Source organism: Aquarana catesbeiana, linkage group LG08 (genome assembly GCF_042186555.1).
Source record: "Aquarana catesbeiana isolate 2022-GZ linkage group LG08, ASM4218655v1, whole genome shotgun sequence".
Classification (NCBI taxonomy): Eukaryota; Metazoa; Chordata; class Amphibia; order Anura; family Ranidae; genus Aquarana; species Aquarana catesbeiana.
The window spans coordinates 284,478,737-284,495,380 of NC_133331.1; the positions used below are offsets into that span (position 1 = coordinate 284,478,737).

A 16,644-nucleotide genomic window follows, 5' to 3' on the forward strand; every position below is an offset into this window, starting at 1 on the left:
CAGTAAAATCACACTTGTTTATTAATAAAAATAAAAAGGTAAATAGAGTAAGCGTAGTCAAAGCATAGCCAGAGTCCAGTAACCGGATCGGGTAGTCAGCCAGGCCAGAAGTCAGGGATCCAAGTAGAGGAACAGCAAGCAGGATAAGGAGCCAGAAGGGATGTCAGCAAAGCCAGTCTGTAAACAGGAACGCAGGAGATGGTTTCTTGTGATGTGACCAAGGCGAAGGCAGGAATGAAGTGAGCTGGAGATCTTTAAGTAGGTGGGACTGACGAGCAGATCCACAACAGCTGGTTAACTGTGGGGAGAGATGAGAGCTGGCAATTAGCCGACAGCTGAGCAGCCAGCTCAAAGAAGGAAGGGCTGAGCCAGCCCTAACAGTACCCCCCTCCCCCTCGGAGGACCACCGGGCTTGAGGGGAAAACATCTATGGAAATCACGGAGGAGGGCAGGAGCATGTACGTCTGAGGATGAGACCCAGGAGCGTTCCTCCGGACCATACCCTTCCAGTGCACCAGCTACTGTATGCACCCACGGAACTCCTACAGGAGTCAACAATGGATTGTACCTCATACTCCTCATGGTTCTCAACCTGTATAGGGTGAGGACGTGGCACTGAGGTGGTAAAGCGGTTGCAGACCAATGGTTTCAATAAGGAGACAGGAAACACATTTGAGATACGCATACTAGGAGGAAGGTCCAACACGTAAGCCACTGGGTTAAGGCGAGTCAGGCAACATGAAAGGTTGGAAACCATAATTCACCAAAAACAGAGACAATCGGAAAGCAGAATTCAATGCACTGTTGTGAGAAAACTCTGCCCATTATAATAGGTCTGACCAGTTATTGTGATGGTCAGAAATATAGGAACGTAGGAATTGCTCCAAGGACTGATTGCGGGTGATACGCAGAGGAGAAAGCAAGCTGAATTCCCAGCTGTTCACAAAAGGCTTGCCTGAACCGAGACACAAACTGACTACCCCTGTCTGAGACAATCACCTTGGGTAGCCCATGTAAGCGAAAGTTCTCCCAAGCAAAAATGGAAGCCAGTTCCTTAGAAGTGGGCAACTTCTTACGTGGAATACAATGACACATCTTTGAGAACCGGTCAACCACCATAAGGATAACTGTGTTGCCTGGGGCAACTCCACAATGAAATCCATAGACAGGTGGGTCCAGGGCCTCTCTCCATTGGGTATGGGTTTTCGGAGGCCCACTGGAAGGTGTAGTGGAGTCTTACTCTGAGCACACACGGAACAGGCAGCTACGAAGGCAGTTACATTAGCACGTAGACTAGGCCGCCAGAATTGTTGGGAAATGGCCCAAACGAGTTCTTACCAGGGTGGCCAGCTGCCTTGGGAGAATGGTAAGTGTGGAGCACGGCAGTACGGAGACTCTCTGGGACAAAACAGCGGTCAAAAGGTTTCTCAGGAGGAGCATCGACCTGAGCAGCAAGAATTTTGTCACCCAAAGGAGAAGTAAGACTGGTGCGAACCGTAGCCAGAATATGATCAGGAGGAATCACAGGAACCAGAACCGACTCCAACTTGGAAGTGGAGGAAAATTGTCGTGACAAGGCATCAGCCCTTACATTCTTAGTACTGGGTAAGAATGAGACAATATAATTGAAACTTGGCGAGAAAAGAGCCCATCGCGCCCTTCTGGGAGAGAGGCGTTTAGCCTCAGACAAGAATGTAAGATTCTTATGGTCAGTAAGAATGAGAACCGGCACAGTGGTACCTTCGAGGAGATGTCTCCATTCTTTCAGGGCTAAAATGAGTGCCAACAGCTCTCTGTCACCAATCTCGTAATTGCACTCGGCAGGTGACAATTTCTTGGAAAAGCTCCTCTTCTTCACAAAGAAGAAACCAGCACCAGCAGGAGATGAGGATTTGCGGATGAAACCCAGAGAAAGTGCATCAGAAACCATGAACTAGACCGAGACAGAAATACAGTAAAATCACACTTGTTTATTAATAAAAATAAAAAAGTAAATAGAGTAAGCGTAGTCAAAGCAAAGCCAGAGTCCAGTAACCGGATCGGGTAGTCAGCCAAGCCAGAGTTCAGTAACCAGATCGGTCTAATCAGCCAGGCCAGAAGTCAGGGATCCAAGTAGAGGAACAGCAAGCAGAATAAGGAGCCAGAAGGGATGTCATCAGGAGATGGTTTCTTGTGATGTGACCAAGGCGAAGACAGGAATGAAGTGAGCTGGAGATCTTTAAGTAGTATGGACACCAATGATAATATTCTATGAAGCATTTGCAGCGACTCCATGTATTCTTGGGGGTTGATTTACTAAAGGCAAATCCACTTTGCACTGCAAGTGCACTTGGAAGTGCAGTCCCTTTAGATCTGGAGGGGAAGATCTGAAATGAGGGGAAGCGCTGCTAAATGTTATCATCCAATCATGTACAAGCAAAAATGCTGTTTTTTTATTTTCCTTGTATGTTCCCCTCAGATCTACAGTGGCTGCACTTCCAAGTGCACTTGTAGTACAAAGTGGATTTCCCTTTAGTAATAGTAATAAACCCCATTGTAAAATATCATTGATTACTTTCAATGAACTGAGCACATTATGGTTGCTTGGTCGAAAAAAGTTACTCAGAACAGAATATTGTAAAGTGTAGAACTTTCTGGTTTATTTTAGAAAATCAGAAGTGATTAACACACCATAAAGACAAGCCTTCACTGAAATCTTGTATAATTGAAGTACAAGTGTTATAATAATGCATAGGCTGTTGCCCAAATATTGTGAGATTTTCACAGTTTAGTGTTATGGAGGTGCCTTGTACAAGTGTGGGGCCAACATCGATGTTGGTTTTAGGGACCATATTACTGTAATGTAATCCCTTGAGGCCTATAACAATCAAACTACACCCCTAAATACCTTTTGCAACACCTCCAATAAGCTGCAGGATCAGGGCTGCTGATAAGGCAGTGCAGCCAGCCCTTCTGTACCGGTCCCAGGCCCCATTACTTCTGGGGGGGGGGGGGGGGCCAGGCACCTGCCAAGCAAGAGGGCTGGCTGTACTGTAGAGCTGCACAATTAATCGTTAAGAATAGTTATCGCAATTTTTTCCCCCCTTGCGATCTTGACAAACTATTTCCCGATTCTTTCTATGCAGAGAATTCTCTTTGCTCTGCTGAACAGCCCTCAAAAGAAAGCAAAGTATCACAACATTCTTTAGCAGTGGACCTAAGTATAACCCTTTCATGACTAAGCCTATTTTTGAAATTTGGTGTTTACAAGTTAAAATCCATATTTTTTGCTAGAAAATTACTTAGAACCCCCAAATATTATATATATTTTTTTTAGCAGAGAATCTAGAGAATAAAATGGAGATTGTTGCAATATTTTATATCACACGGTATTTGTGCAGCGGTGTTTTAAACGAAAAATTTTTGGAAAAGGGACACTTCCATGAATTTTAAAAAATCCAAACAGTAAAGTTACCCCAATTTTTTTGTATAATGTAAAAGATGATTTTATGCCGAGTAAATAGATACCAAACATGTCACGCTTTATAATTGCACGCACTCGTGGAATGGTGACAAACTATGGTAGCTATGAATTTCCATAGGCGACGCTTTAAATTTTTTTTACGGTTACCAGGTTAGAGTTACAGAGGAGGTCTAGGGCTAGAATTATTGCTCTCGCTCTGACGATCGCAGCGATACCTCACATGTGTGATTTGAACACCGTTTACATATGCGTGCGCGACTTCCGTATGCGTTTTCTTCGGTGCGCGAGCTCGCGGGGACGGGGCGCTTTAAAAAAAAATTTTGATTTATTTTTATTTATTTTATTTATTTTTATACTTTGTGTTTAAAAAAAAATGTTTTTTTTTTTTTACTTTTATTGCTGTCACAAGAATTGTAAACATCCCTTGTGACAGTTATAGGTGGTGACAGGTACTCTTTATGGAGGGATGGGGGGTCTAAAAGACCCCCCATCCCTCCTTTACACTTCAAAGTATTCAAATCGCCGAAAAGGGGGATTCTGAATACTGTGTATTTTTTTAAATTTGGTGCCATTGGCAGCCGAGTAAACGGGAAGTGACGTCAAGACGTCGCTTCCGCGTTTACATTGAGAAGGCTGGAACGAAGCCGCCGACAGCTTCGTTCCAGCCCGCCCACAGCCGCCGGAGGCAGCCGATTGGACACCGGGCCTCCCGATCGCACGGGAGGCCCGGTAAGAGCGGCGGGGGGGGATGTCCCCTCCCACTGCTCCGGTATAACAGCCGAGCGGCTTTTAGCCGCATCGGTTGTTATATACGGATAGCCGATCGCCCGCTCGAAACAACGGTACCGGGATGATGCCTGCAGCTGCAGGCATCATCCCGGTATAACCCCAGAAAGCCGAGTACGCATATCTGCGTACGGTTGGCGAGAAGGGGTATAAACATTGTAACAATTTGTCCTTTACATCAAAGGAATAGACTTCTGTGTGTAAACGAGGGAAGTTTAACCACTTAACCACTTCCGGGCCTGCCGCACGCCGGTATACGTCCTCAATTTGAAGAGGAATATCGTTGTTATGGCAGCAGCTATCTGCCATAACCCCGGTATCCTCTTCTTCGGCCGGCGGTCCGCTTTCCGATAAGAGTGGTCTCTGTGGCGGATTCGCCGCAAGATCACTTTTATCGGAGGCGGGAAAAGGGACCCCCCCTTCCGCCGTGCTCCGGTGCCCTCCGCCGTTTACCGTATCCGTCGGCAGTGTCGGAGGTGAGCGGATCTTCTCCCTTGCTGGGTATAGAGCTGAGCGAGGAGAAGATGGCCCCCACCTGTCTCCATATCATTGCAGGTCAGAAGCGATGTCAAAACGTCACTTCCGCCCATAGCGCTTAAAAGGGACATATTTTTTTTTAAATTTTTTAAATGTCACTTTTTTTTTTTTTATTGCATTTTAGTGTAAATATGAGATCTGAGGTCTTTTTGACCCCACATCTCATATTTAAGAAGTCCTGTCATGCTTTTTTCTATTACAGTGGATGTTTACATTCCTTGTAATAGGAATAAAAGTGACACAATTTTTTAAAAAACAGTGTAAAAATAAAAAATAAAAGTTAAAATAAATAAGAAAATTTTTTCTTTTTTTTTTTAAACGCGCCCCGTCCCGCCAAGCTCGTGTGCAGAAGCGAACGCATACTTGAGTAGCACCCGCATATGAAAACAGTGTTCAAACCACACATGTGAGGTATCGCCGCGATCGGTAGAGAGAGAGAGCAATAATTCTAGCCCTAGACCTCCTCTGTAACTCAAAACATGCAACCTGTAGAATTTTTTAAACGTCGCCTATGGAGATTTTTAAGGGTAAAAGTTTGTCGCCATTCCACGCGCGGGCGCAATTTTGAAGCATGACATGTTGGGTATCAATTTACTCGGCAAAACATTATCTTTTTCACAATATAGAAAAAAAAAAACAACAAATCTCAAAAAAGAGGCTCGGTCCTTAAGTGGTTAAACACTAAAACTTTTTCTGACATTTGTTGTTTTCAAGTTAAAATCATTTTTTTTTTTTAGAACCCCCAAACATTATATATATTTTTTTTAGCAGAGACCCTAGAGAATAAAATGGTGGCTGTTGCAATATTTTATGTCACACTGTATTCGCGCAGCGGTCTTTCAAATCCAATTTTTTTGGAAAAAATTACACTTTACCGAATTTAAAAAAAAAAAAAACAGTAAAGTTAGCCCAATTTTTTTTGTATAATGTGAAAGATTTTACGCCGCGAGAATCGTGATCTTTATTCTAAGCAAAAAAAAAAAAATCGTGATTCTCATTCTGGCCAGAATCGTGCAGCTCTACTGTACTGCCTTATTCCTTTCACCGATCTTCTTGTAACTCTCTCCCTGCAGCGCTCTTGGCTTCTCTTCCTCTCCTTCCCTCCAGCTGTGCTGCAAGGGGATCAGTTCTAAGTATCTGTGCCCCCCACCCCTCCCTTCCACTGCTCTGATCACCCCCTGCTGTTGGGGCCCCTATGAGAGCCCCCCTTTCACCTGCTGTCTGGGCCCCACTGTGTACCCTTTTACTTGCAGCACTGCTGGTTTCCCTCTCCCTTCTGCCGGGAGCTGCCTTCTACACGGGGGTCATTTCAGGATGAAGGGCGGGGGGCTAGTATATACTGTATGTCCTATTTACCAGCCCCTTCCTTTCCTGAAAGAACACAGAGAGTGATTGGTACCGATTGCTCCTGTGTTCACTCATCACTGAAGCATAGTAAACTGTTTACTGTACTTCAGATTGTAAAGGAACAGGAAGTCTCTGAGCACTTTGAATTCATTCATCTGAGGCTGTAGAGAAGGGGGGGTGGAGGAATCTATGTCCATGGACAGTTGTCCTATGGACCAAACAGCTAATCGCAGCCATATATGTGTCAACATGTCCTCAGGTGTGTGTGCTCTGATGTCTAATTAGATTTCCTCTATGTGTGAAGCTTTTTCCGCACTCGGAACACAGAAAAGGGCCCTCCCGATTGTGAGTCTTCTGATGATAAAGAAGGCTTCTTTTCTCCGGAAAAGATTTCCCGCACTCGGAACATGAAAAAGGACGCTCGCCCGTGTGTCTCCGTTGGTGGGCAAGAAGTGCGCTTTTCTCAGTGAAACACTTCCCGCACTCCGAGCACGCGAAAGGGCGCTCCCCCGTGTGGATTCTCTGGTGTGTAAGGAGGTTGGCTTTCTGAGTGAAACCCTTCCCGCAGTCTTGACAAGAAAAAGGGCGCTCGCCCGTGTGACTTCTCTGATGTCTAACCAGGTGTGCTTTCTCAGAGAAACATTTCCCGCACTCCAAACATGAAAAAGGATATTCGCCTGTGTGGATTCTCTGGTGGGCCATCAGTTTTCCTTTCTCGGTGAAACATTTCCCGCAGTCTGAACACGAGAAAGGGCGCTCGCCCGTGTGAATTCTCTGGTGCGTAAGAAGGTTTCCTTTTTGAGTGAAACATTTCCCGCACTCCGAACATGTGTAAGGACGCTCACCCGTGTGACTTCTCTGGTGTGCAAGAAGTTTTCTTTTCTCAGGGAAACCTTTCCCGCACTCGGAACAGGAGAAGGGGCATTCGCCCGTGTGACTTCTCTGGTGGGTAACCAGTTGGCTTTTTCGTATGAAAGCTTTATCGCACTCTGTACATTGAAAAGGACGCTCGCCCGTGTGGATTCTCTGGTGCGTGATCAGTTTTTTTTTCTCGGTGAAACCTTTCCCGCACTGTGAACACGAAAAAGGACGCTCACCTGTGTGGATTCTCTGGTGTATGAGAAGTACGCTTTTGTCAGTGAAAGATTTTCCACACTCTGGGCAGGAAAAAGGACGCTCACCCTTGTGACATCTCTCGTGTCTAAGGAGGTGTGCTTTCTGAGTAAAACATTTCCCGCACTCCTGGCATGAGTACGGGCGCTCACCTGTGTGAATTCTCTGGTGCGTATTAAGTGCGCTCTTCTCAATGAACCTTTTCCCGCACTCTGAACATGAATAAGGATTTTCAGCCTTGTGACGTTTCTGGTGTGCAATTAGTTCACTTTTCTCACTGAAAGATTTCCCGCACTCTGAACATGTAAAGGTCACCCTGGTGTGAGATCTGAGATGTATAAGAAGTTCAGAGTTTGTTTTAAAAGATTTCCCGCACCCCAGACACGACAATGAGCATTCTCCTGTGTCAACTCCATCATGGGTTGAAGAAGATTCCTTGGGATTAGATGGATCTGTTGCTCCTTCTGGACTGTGAGATCTTACATGGATTTCTGAAGTAACAGGATGTGATTGGTCAGAAAATTCCTCAGGATTAGAGGGATCCATTGATCTCTCAGAAGGGTGAGGTCTGTGATGAGTATTTTGAGTAACAGGATTTCCTCCTGGAGAATATTGTGATGTGCCATTATCTTCTGCATTATAATCTGGAGTCACAAAAGGATTTTCTTCTGAGGTATTTCTGATGTAGAGTCCATCTGTAAAAGACAATTTTTATTTAAATGTTAAAAGTATTTAACAATCGCCTCTCAGAAATCAGGTGTACTTGTCTATCAGGGCTCCGACATGGAATATGGGAACACAATGTTATTTTGAGGAATAGAGATGGACCTTTCATATGGTGTACAGTATCTCCTCCTCATTTGTTGGGAACATGACATTATATTGAGGAATGGAGATGGACCTTTCATATGGTGTACAGTATCTCCTTCTCATTTGTTGGAAACATGACATTATATTGAGGAATGGAGATGGACCTTTCATATGGTGTACAGTATCTCCTCCTCATTTGTTGGGAACATGACATTATATTGAGGAATGGAGATGGACCTTTCATATGGTGTACAGTATCTCCTCCTCATTTGTTGGGAACATGACATTATATTGAGGAATGGAGATGGACCTTTCATATGGTGTACAGTATCTCCTTCTCATTTGTTGGAAACATGACATTATATTGAGGAATGGAGATGGACCTTTCATATGGTGTACAGTATCTCCTCCTCATTTGTTGGGAACATGACGTTATATTGAGGAATGGAGATGGACCTTTCATATGGTGTACAGTATCTCCTCATTTGTTGGGAACATGACATTATATTGACAAATGGAGATGGACCTTTCATATGGTGTACAGTATCTCCTCCTCATTTGTTAAGAACCCTGACGTTATATTATATTGAGGAATGGAGATGGACCTTTCATATGGTGTACAGTATCTCCTCATTTGTTGGGAACAAGAAGTTATATTGAGGAATGGAGATGGACCTTTCATATGATGTACAGTATCTCCACCTCATTTGTTGGGAACATGACATTATATTGAGGAATGGAGATGGACCTTTCATATGGTGTACAGTATCTCCTCCTCATTTGTTGGGAACATGACATTATATTGAGGAATGGAGATGGACCTTTCATATGGTGTACAGTATCTCCACCTCATTTGTTGGGAACATGACATTATATTGAGGAATGGAGATGGACCTTTCATATGGTGTACAGTATCTCCTCATTTGTTGGGAACATGACGTTATATTGAGGAATGGAGATGGACCTTTCATATGGTGTACAGTATCTCCACCTCATTTGTTGGGAACATGACATTCTATTGAGGAATGGAGATGGACCTTTCAAACGGTGTACAGTATCTCCAACTCATATATTGGGAATGTGAAGCTGTATTGAGGAATGGAGATGGATCTTTCATATGGTGTACAGTGGAAATGAGTGGCTTCGGACCACAAAGGACACTTTCAAATTGCCATCTTTCTCACTTACCTGTGCCAATATCAAGAGGCGAATTCTTTTCACTTTTTAAAATCATCCCATTTTCCTCTGTAAACTGCTGATTGGTACTCATATATGTCTCTTGTTCCTCTTCAACCTCAACTTTCATATAAATCAATTTTTCTTCCTGAGCCCCAAAATGATAGAGAAAAGAACGAGTGTTAATAACAATGGACTATATAGAATATAATCTCATAATTCTGATACATTTTTTAATCCTCGATCCTCAATCCCACCTACCTGATCAAGAGAAAGGGGTGCATAGAGGATGGGACTTTATATGAAGCACATGGTAGCGAGAGGATTGTTAGGTGGAACAAAGATATTTTATTGATGTCACAATATAAAAATACATATAATGTTAATACACGATAACAACAATAACATGCTGATAATACAAATATCTCGAGTTGTAACCAAACTTGTATGTGCACATTTTTATGTATGGCTCCTTTGCCATTCACTTCACTACCTTCCACACTTTGGTTTTTCATTATTTCTGGCAGCCTAGCTGCTGGTCTTACTTCATCACTAGTTTCCTTCACTGGTACAGGGTCTCCCCTACCCCCTCCCCCCCACCACCTTTTCAGTCACTGTTGGTACTTATTCACTTCAATCCATTTACTTTCACCTGTCTACAGAGATTCCTCTGGGTTTCATGCCCGCCCTATTTCGAGACCCATGTGGGATGCCCCCTGTAGGCCGTCTGCCACGGCTCCCCGTTGGAGGCTTTGTTGGATGCTTTGGCACCTCGCCGCCGCACCTCAGCTGGCGGATCTCAATTAGTAAGTATGCACCCACGTGCTGGTGGTGGTGTCATTTCACCCCTATTTATGGTTACAATGATTACTGATTATTTTTATATCAATTCTACCCTAGATTACCACGTGCGTGCTCCGCCACGAAACGCATAGAGCTATAGGATGCCGTGTTTTCATCCATTTACATCTATTTCAAGTCTCTATATAACAATTACCCTAACAGGTCTAGTAAAGCCATAGATTTTGCAGGTTTTACCTTGCATTTACGATTTTTACCATACCCTGAGTGTGTGGAACTCTGGAATGTATCAAGGAATGTTATTATGTTCTTACTCGAGATATTGTTACCCTTTTGCCCTCGATTGTCTACTACCATGTCTATCTTCTTCATCTTTGACATTTATGGTTACAACTCGAGATATTTGTATTGTTAGCATGTTATTGTTGTTATCGTGTATTAACATTATATGTATTTTTATATTGTGACATCAATAAAATTTCTTTGTTACACCTAACGATCCTCTCGCTTCCATGTGCTTCATATAAAGTCCCACCCTCTATGCCCCCCTTTCTCTTGATCCAATAGGGATGGAAAAATGTGACCCTACCGGGCCACAATTTCAATTAAAGTCCCATAGGGATGGAAATACATAACCTTACCAGGTTTAGGCTTCCTGAAAGTCCCTAAAAATTCCCTTTCTTCTAACCCACCTACCTGATGATGGTGAGGGATGGTGCGGAATGTGGAACCCCAGGAATACAGAGGATGGGGACATCTCTCTGGTGGGTTCCCATTACTGGATCCATCTGTAGGAAACACACACACTGACTGAATACATTGTTTCTATGTGTTTATCAGATGATGGGGGATCTAGGTGGACCCTCCGTATTGCTCTCTCCTTTACAATAAAGTCTCCTCTTACCTGGTGATGTGAGGGGCGGCTGATTGTCCATCATGATGTCCTTGTAGAGATCCTTGTGTCCTTCTAAATACTCCCACTCCTCCATGGAGAAATAGACAGTGACATCCTGACACCTTATAGGAACCTGACACACACAATGATACAGTCACCATCCAGACACATCCCTTGTCTGTTACTGGATAATGTCCCAGAATTCCCGGCACCGCTCACCTCTCCTGTCAGCAGATCAATAATCTTCTGGATGACCACAAGGATCTTCTGCTTGTCCTTTTTCTGAAGTGTCAGAATGGGAGGTAGAGGAACTGTGAAGAGGCTTTGTTTTTCCTTTGTGGACATGTGGTGACATCTCCTTTCAATACTATTCTCAGCTGAAGTCTTTATAACTACAGCAAAGTCCTGTGTTATATAACATTGAATATAATGTCAGAGTCTTCCTTACCTCTCCTATCATGTCTGGGTTGTATTGCAAAAGTTAAAAGTAATGCCATGTAATTCTCTCAGAATCCTCCTCACCTCTCCAGTCAGCAGACAGATGATCTCCAGAGTGTGATTCAGTATTAACCTTTTTGAGAGAGAATACTTTCTTCCCATTTTAACACAACTAGGAAGCTGCTGATCCTCCATCATGACGTCCTTGTAGAGATCCTTGTGTCCTTCTAAATACTCCCACTCCTCCATGGAGAAATAGACAGTGACATCCTGACACCTTATAGGAACCTGACACACACAATGATACAGTCACCATCCAGACACATCCCTTGTCTGTTACTGGATAATGTCCCAGAATTCCCACCACGCTCACCTCTCCTGTCAGTAGATCCATCATCTTGTTGGTGACTTCTAGAATCTTCTTGGTACTGGTTACCTCTCTTGTCAGGCAGTGAGTTGGAGGCACTGTGATCAGTGATGTTCTGTGAAGACCACTGCTGGGTGTTAATGAATCACCAGATGTGTGCTTCACGATATGTATCTCCTGAGTAAAGAGAAAATGTAAATATCTTTACAAACCATTCCAGATTCCTCCTTACCCTCTCAGGTTAGGTCTGTGCTTTATTAATAGAGATAAAAGTGATGTCATGTGACTTCCCAGAATCCTCCTCACCTCTCCAGTCAGCAGGTAGATGATCTCCAGAGCGAGGTTCAAAATCCTCTCAGTCACATGACTTTGGTCCTCCTCCATTCTCATTGATGTTCTATAGTCTAATTCCGAAGAAAGGAGACCTAAAAAACTCATCATACTAAGGAGGAAAAGGAGTTAGACAAGGTTTCATACTCTCGCATACTTATTCAACATGAATGCTGACCATATAGTGAGAGAAGCAGGGCTGGAGAAAGAAAATAAAGGTTTCATGATTGATGAACGAAGTATCAACAATCTTTGATGTGCTGATGACATTTCATTCATAGCTAAAAATTTAGAGAACCTTAAGAGCCGCATAATCATTGTTAAACAACAAAGTGAAAAGATGGATGGACAGTTGGATAAATGGTTCTATATTTAGGATGTATCCGGTCTATAAACCAGAGGCTCTGGATGGACAGTTGGATAAATGGCTCTATATTTAGGATATATCCGGTCTATAAACCAGAGGCTCTGGATGGCTATAGTTGGATAAATGGTTCTATATTTAGGATGTATCTGGTCTATAAACCAGAGGTTCTGGATGGACAGTTAGATAAATGGATTGTCACAGTGACTATGGAGGAAGAGGACGGACATGACGAGGGGTTACTGGGTGTAAATATAAAATAATATCTTATTACCTCCTCTGCTGCCAGTTTCGTCAATGTCTCCTCTCTACTTCCTCATAACTCAACCTTTCACCCAAAACTTCCTGTAGGCATCTTACATCACTTCCTGTCTGCATGTGACATCACTTCCTGTCTGTGCTTCCTCTAACAATAAATGAGGTCACCACCTTGTGGTAAATATAAAAACTGCAGGTTATAATGGTTTTTTTTAGTACTTTTACAGCTGCCTCGTAGTGCATTACATATGCACATTATGCTTTAGTTAAAAAAAAAAAAAAAAAAATGAAAAATATAACGAAAAAGAGCAATAATTTTAAAGTGTTCTAAAATATATATATATATATTTTTTAAACTCTATATAAGACGTTTTGTTTAAGTTTGCTATAGTCCATCCTGATACATTTACACTTTTACCGTCACAACTTATTATTGATATACAGTCTCATGTTTAATCTAGATTTCATCTATTTATAATAAAAAAGAGATTAAAAAGATTGAAACTTCTTCATTTTACTGCAACTTCTACCACTTGTTTCCTGTAAGTGTTCAGTACAGAGAACGGAGCCCAGATTGGCCCTGTCAGCTGCTCATAGGAACTAGTGTATGCTATATTAGGTGTTCATAGGACATACAAGTCTTCCCTTAATGTATGTACACGAGGTACAATTGCATACAGATTGGCAATGAACTTAGATCGAACATAGACACTAAAATGCAACACTCTCTTCAGAGATACAGTATCTCACAAAACACCCCTAAGTGAAAATGTCAAAATTGGACCCAAAGTGTCAATATTTTGTGTGGCCACCATTATTTTCCAGCTCTGCCTTAACCCTCTTGGGCATGGAGTTCACCAGAGCTTCACAGGTTGCCACTGAAGTCCTCTTCCACTCCTCCATGACAACATCACGGAGCTGGTGGATGTTAGAGACCTTGCGCTCCTGTACCTTCCATTTGAGGATGCCCCACAGATGCTCAATAGGGTTTAGGTCTGGAGACATGCTTGGCCAGTCCATCACCTTTACCCTCAGCTTCTTTAGCAAGGTGGTGGCCGTCTTGAAGGTGTGTTTGGGGTCGTTATCATCATCTGTTTTTGGGCTTTCTTGTGCATCATCTTTAGAAGAGGCTTCCTTCTGGGACGACAGCCATGCAGACCAATTTGATGCAGTGTGCGGTGTATGGTCTGAGCACTGACAGGCTGACCCCCCCACCCCTTCAGCCTCTGCAGCAATGCTGGCAGCACTCATAGTCTATTTCCCAAAGACAACCTCTGGATATGATGCTGAGCACGTGCACTCAACTTCTTTGGTCGACCATGGTGAGGCCTGTTCTGAGTGGAACCTGTCCTGTTAAACCGCTATATGGTCTTGGCCAATGTGCTGCAGCTCAGTTTCAGGGTCTTGGCAATCTTCTTATAGCCTAGGCCATCTTTATGTAGAGCAACAATTCTTTTTTTAAGATCCTCAGAAAGGTCTTTGCCACGAGGGGCCATGTTGAACTTCCAGTGACCAGTATGAGAGAGTGAGAGTGATAACACCAAATTTAACACACCTGCTCCCCATTCACACCTGAGACCTTGCAACACTAACGAGTCACATGACACCGGGGAGGGAAAATGGCTAATTGGGCCCAATCTGGACATTTTCACTTAGGGGTGTACTCACTTTTGTTGTCAGCGGTTTAGACATTAATGGCTGTGTGTTGAGTTATTTTGAGGTGACAGCAAATTTACACAGTTATACAAGCTGTACACTCACTACTTTACATTGTAGCAAAGTGTCATTTCTTCAGTGTTGTCACATGAAAAGATAGAATAAAAGATTTACAAAAATGTGAGGGGTGTACTGCCATTTTTTTTTTCCTTACTACTAATGGTGGCGATCAGCGACTTAAAATGGGAGTGTGATAGTGCGGTGGGTAAGCTGACACTGAGTGGGAACTGACTGACGGACACTAACATCACCAGAGACACTGATACCGTGATCAGTGATAATACTATACACCAATGTTTCTCAACCTTTTTTCAGTCAAGGCACCCTTTAAAAAGATGGACAGTCTCGAGGCGCCTCATTCTAAAATGTAAAAGCTATTCTAATAGTTTTACATAATGCAGCAACATCCAAGTCCAAGTAGGACACCCAAAGGTAGAAGTGATTTATTCTTCCAAAGCAAATACACTTAAGTGGTACTGACTAGTATTCCAATGTTTCTCCATCACTAAGTTAATGTGACCCCACCGCTGATGGAGAGGGGCAGAGGAGGGTCCAACAAGGATGCTATGCGGACAGCTGACATCCTCCTTATCAACTCATGACACCAATGGTTGTTAGGACGCTGGCAGCTAGAAGGTTGTAATGGTGCACAATGAAAACCTGTAGCTTAGTGTAACTAAAAGGCAGGCTTCATCCACATGCCTGATTTTTTGGGCATTTTGCCAAGGCACCCCTGAAGAAACCCCAAGGCACCCCGGGGTGCCTGGGCACCCTGGTAGAAAAAGCTGCTATACATTGTCACTGTACTAATGAAACTGGCTGGTTAAATGTGTGCATAACTGTGTGTAATGTGTGTGCTGCTTTTTACTAAAGATCTCTTTGTTTCTTCTCCTTGCTTTGCAGGAAGAAGAAACAGAAAAATCGTTCCCTCTGTACAGAGCCCTGTGTTGCTTTGCAGGGAGAAGAAACAGAGAGATCATTCGCTCTGTACAGAGCACTGTGTTGCTTTGCAGGGAGAAGAAACAGAGAGATCGTTTCCTCTGTACAGAGCTCTGTGTTGCTTTGTTGGGAGAAGAAACAGAGAGATCGTTCCCTCTGTACAGGGTTCTGTGTTGCTTCGCAGGGAGAAGAAACAGACCGTTCCATCTGTACAAAGCTCTGTGTTGCTTCGCAGGGAGAAGAAACTGAGAGATTGTACCCTCTGTACAAAGCTCTGTGTTGCTTTGCAGGGAGAGGAAACAGAGATCGTTCCATCTGTACAGAGCTCTGTGTTGCTTTGCAGGGAAAGAAACAGAGAGATTGTTTCATCTGTACAGAACTTTGTGTTGCTTTACAGGGAGAAAAAACAGAGAGATCTATTCCCTCTGTACAGAACACTGGGGGGTATTTACGAAAGGCAAATCCACTTTGCACTACAACTGAAAACTACAAGTGCAAAGTGCACTTGTAAATCTGAGGGGTAGATCTGAAATGAGTGGAAGCTCTGCTTATTTTATCATCCAATCATGTGCAAGCTAAAATGCTGTTTTTTATTTTCTTTGCATGACCCCCTCGGATCTACAGTGACTGCACTTCCAAGTGCACTTTCAGTGCAATTTCAAGTGCACTGGTAGTGCAAAGTGGATTTGCCTTTAGTAAATAACCCCCACTGTGTTACTTTGCAGGGAGAAAAAAACAGAGAGATCATTCCCTCTGTACAGAGCCCTGTGTTGCTTTGCAGGGAGAAGAAACAGAGAGATCATTCCATCTGTGCAGAGCCCTGTGTTGATTGTTAACACTGGGCTCTGGGCTGTGATTGGACACAGCCGATCCGCAGGTCCTGGCCATGAATAATTGCATGCGCGTACGCGCCCTGAACCCGAAAACAGGCAGCGATGTACCATTACTCTGCTGTGTCTGTACAGGCCACCCGTCCGCATTACACTGAGGGCAGGCGGTCCGAAAATGGTTAATTACATTCACTTATAAAGAAGGGAGTCAGAACAAATATTGTAGAGGTTTTATATTTATTTCAACACATCAGAATAAATAAATAAGAACAAAAAACAAGACAAGGAAAAAAAAAAAATTATGTGAACTGCCCTGTAGAGGCTTAAGAATAAAAATGTCTTCTCCCAATAGATCTCAGAGGTGGTCTTCACACCTTTCATGGCCTTCAGGAGAAGTTCATACTCTTCCTGCTGAATTTTCTTTTGATTTTCAAGCTTGGAATGGGGACAACGTAAGGTGATCAGGAACTGTAG

At 43.3% G+C, this 16,644-nt stretch overlaps 1 protein-coding gene and 1 long non-coding RNA gene across 2 annotated transcripts in view; both read right to left on the reverse strand.

Moving 5' to 3' along the window:
* Positions 1 to 1,950: 1,950 nt before the first annotated feature.
* Positions 1,951 to 16,644, reverse strand: part of LOC141106764 (uncharacterized) — a 114,927-nt gene continuing 100,233 nt past the window's right edge. Inside the window, exons 29-34 of the mRNA XM_073597691.1 lie at positions 11,451 to 11,654; positions 11,148 to 11,333; positions 10,938 to 11,061; positions 10,730 to 10,821; positions 9,245 to 9,380; positions 1,951 to 7,941 (exon numbers count right to left, since the gene is read on the reverse strand). Of these exons, the coding sequence (XP_073453792.1) occupies positions 6,389 to 7,941; positions 9,245 to 9,380; positions 10,730 to 10,821; positions 10,938 to 11,061; positions 11,148 to 11,333; positions 11,451 to 11,654 (2,295 nt within the window). The 3' untranslated portion in view covers positions 1,951 to 6,388. The remainder of the gene's footprint in view (positions 7,942 to 9,244; positions 9,381 to 10,729; positions 10,822 to 10,937; positions 11,062 to 11,147; positions 11,334 to 11,450; positions 11,655 to 16,644) is intronic.
* Positions 11,744 to 12,826, reverse strand: LOC141104669 (uncharacterized). Its single transcript, XR_012235495.1, has 3 exons — positions 12,702 to 12,826; positions 12,040 to 12,175; positions 11,744 to 11,910 (listed from the first exon to the last, which is right to left on the reverse strand). It is a non-coding gene; the product is annotated as an uncharacterized lncRNA (long non-coding RNA).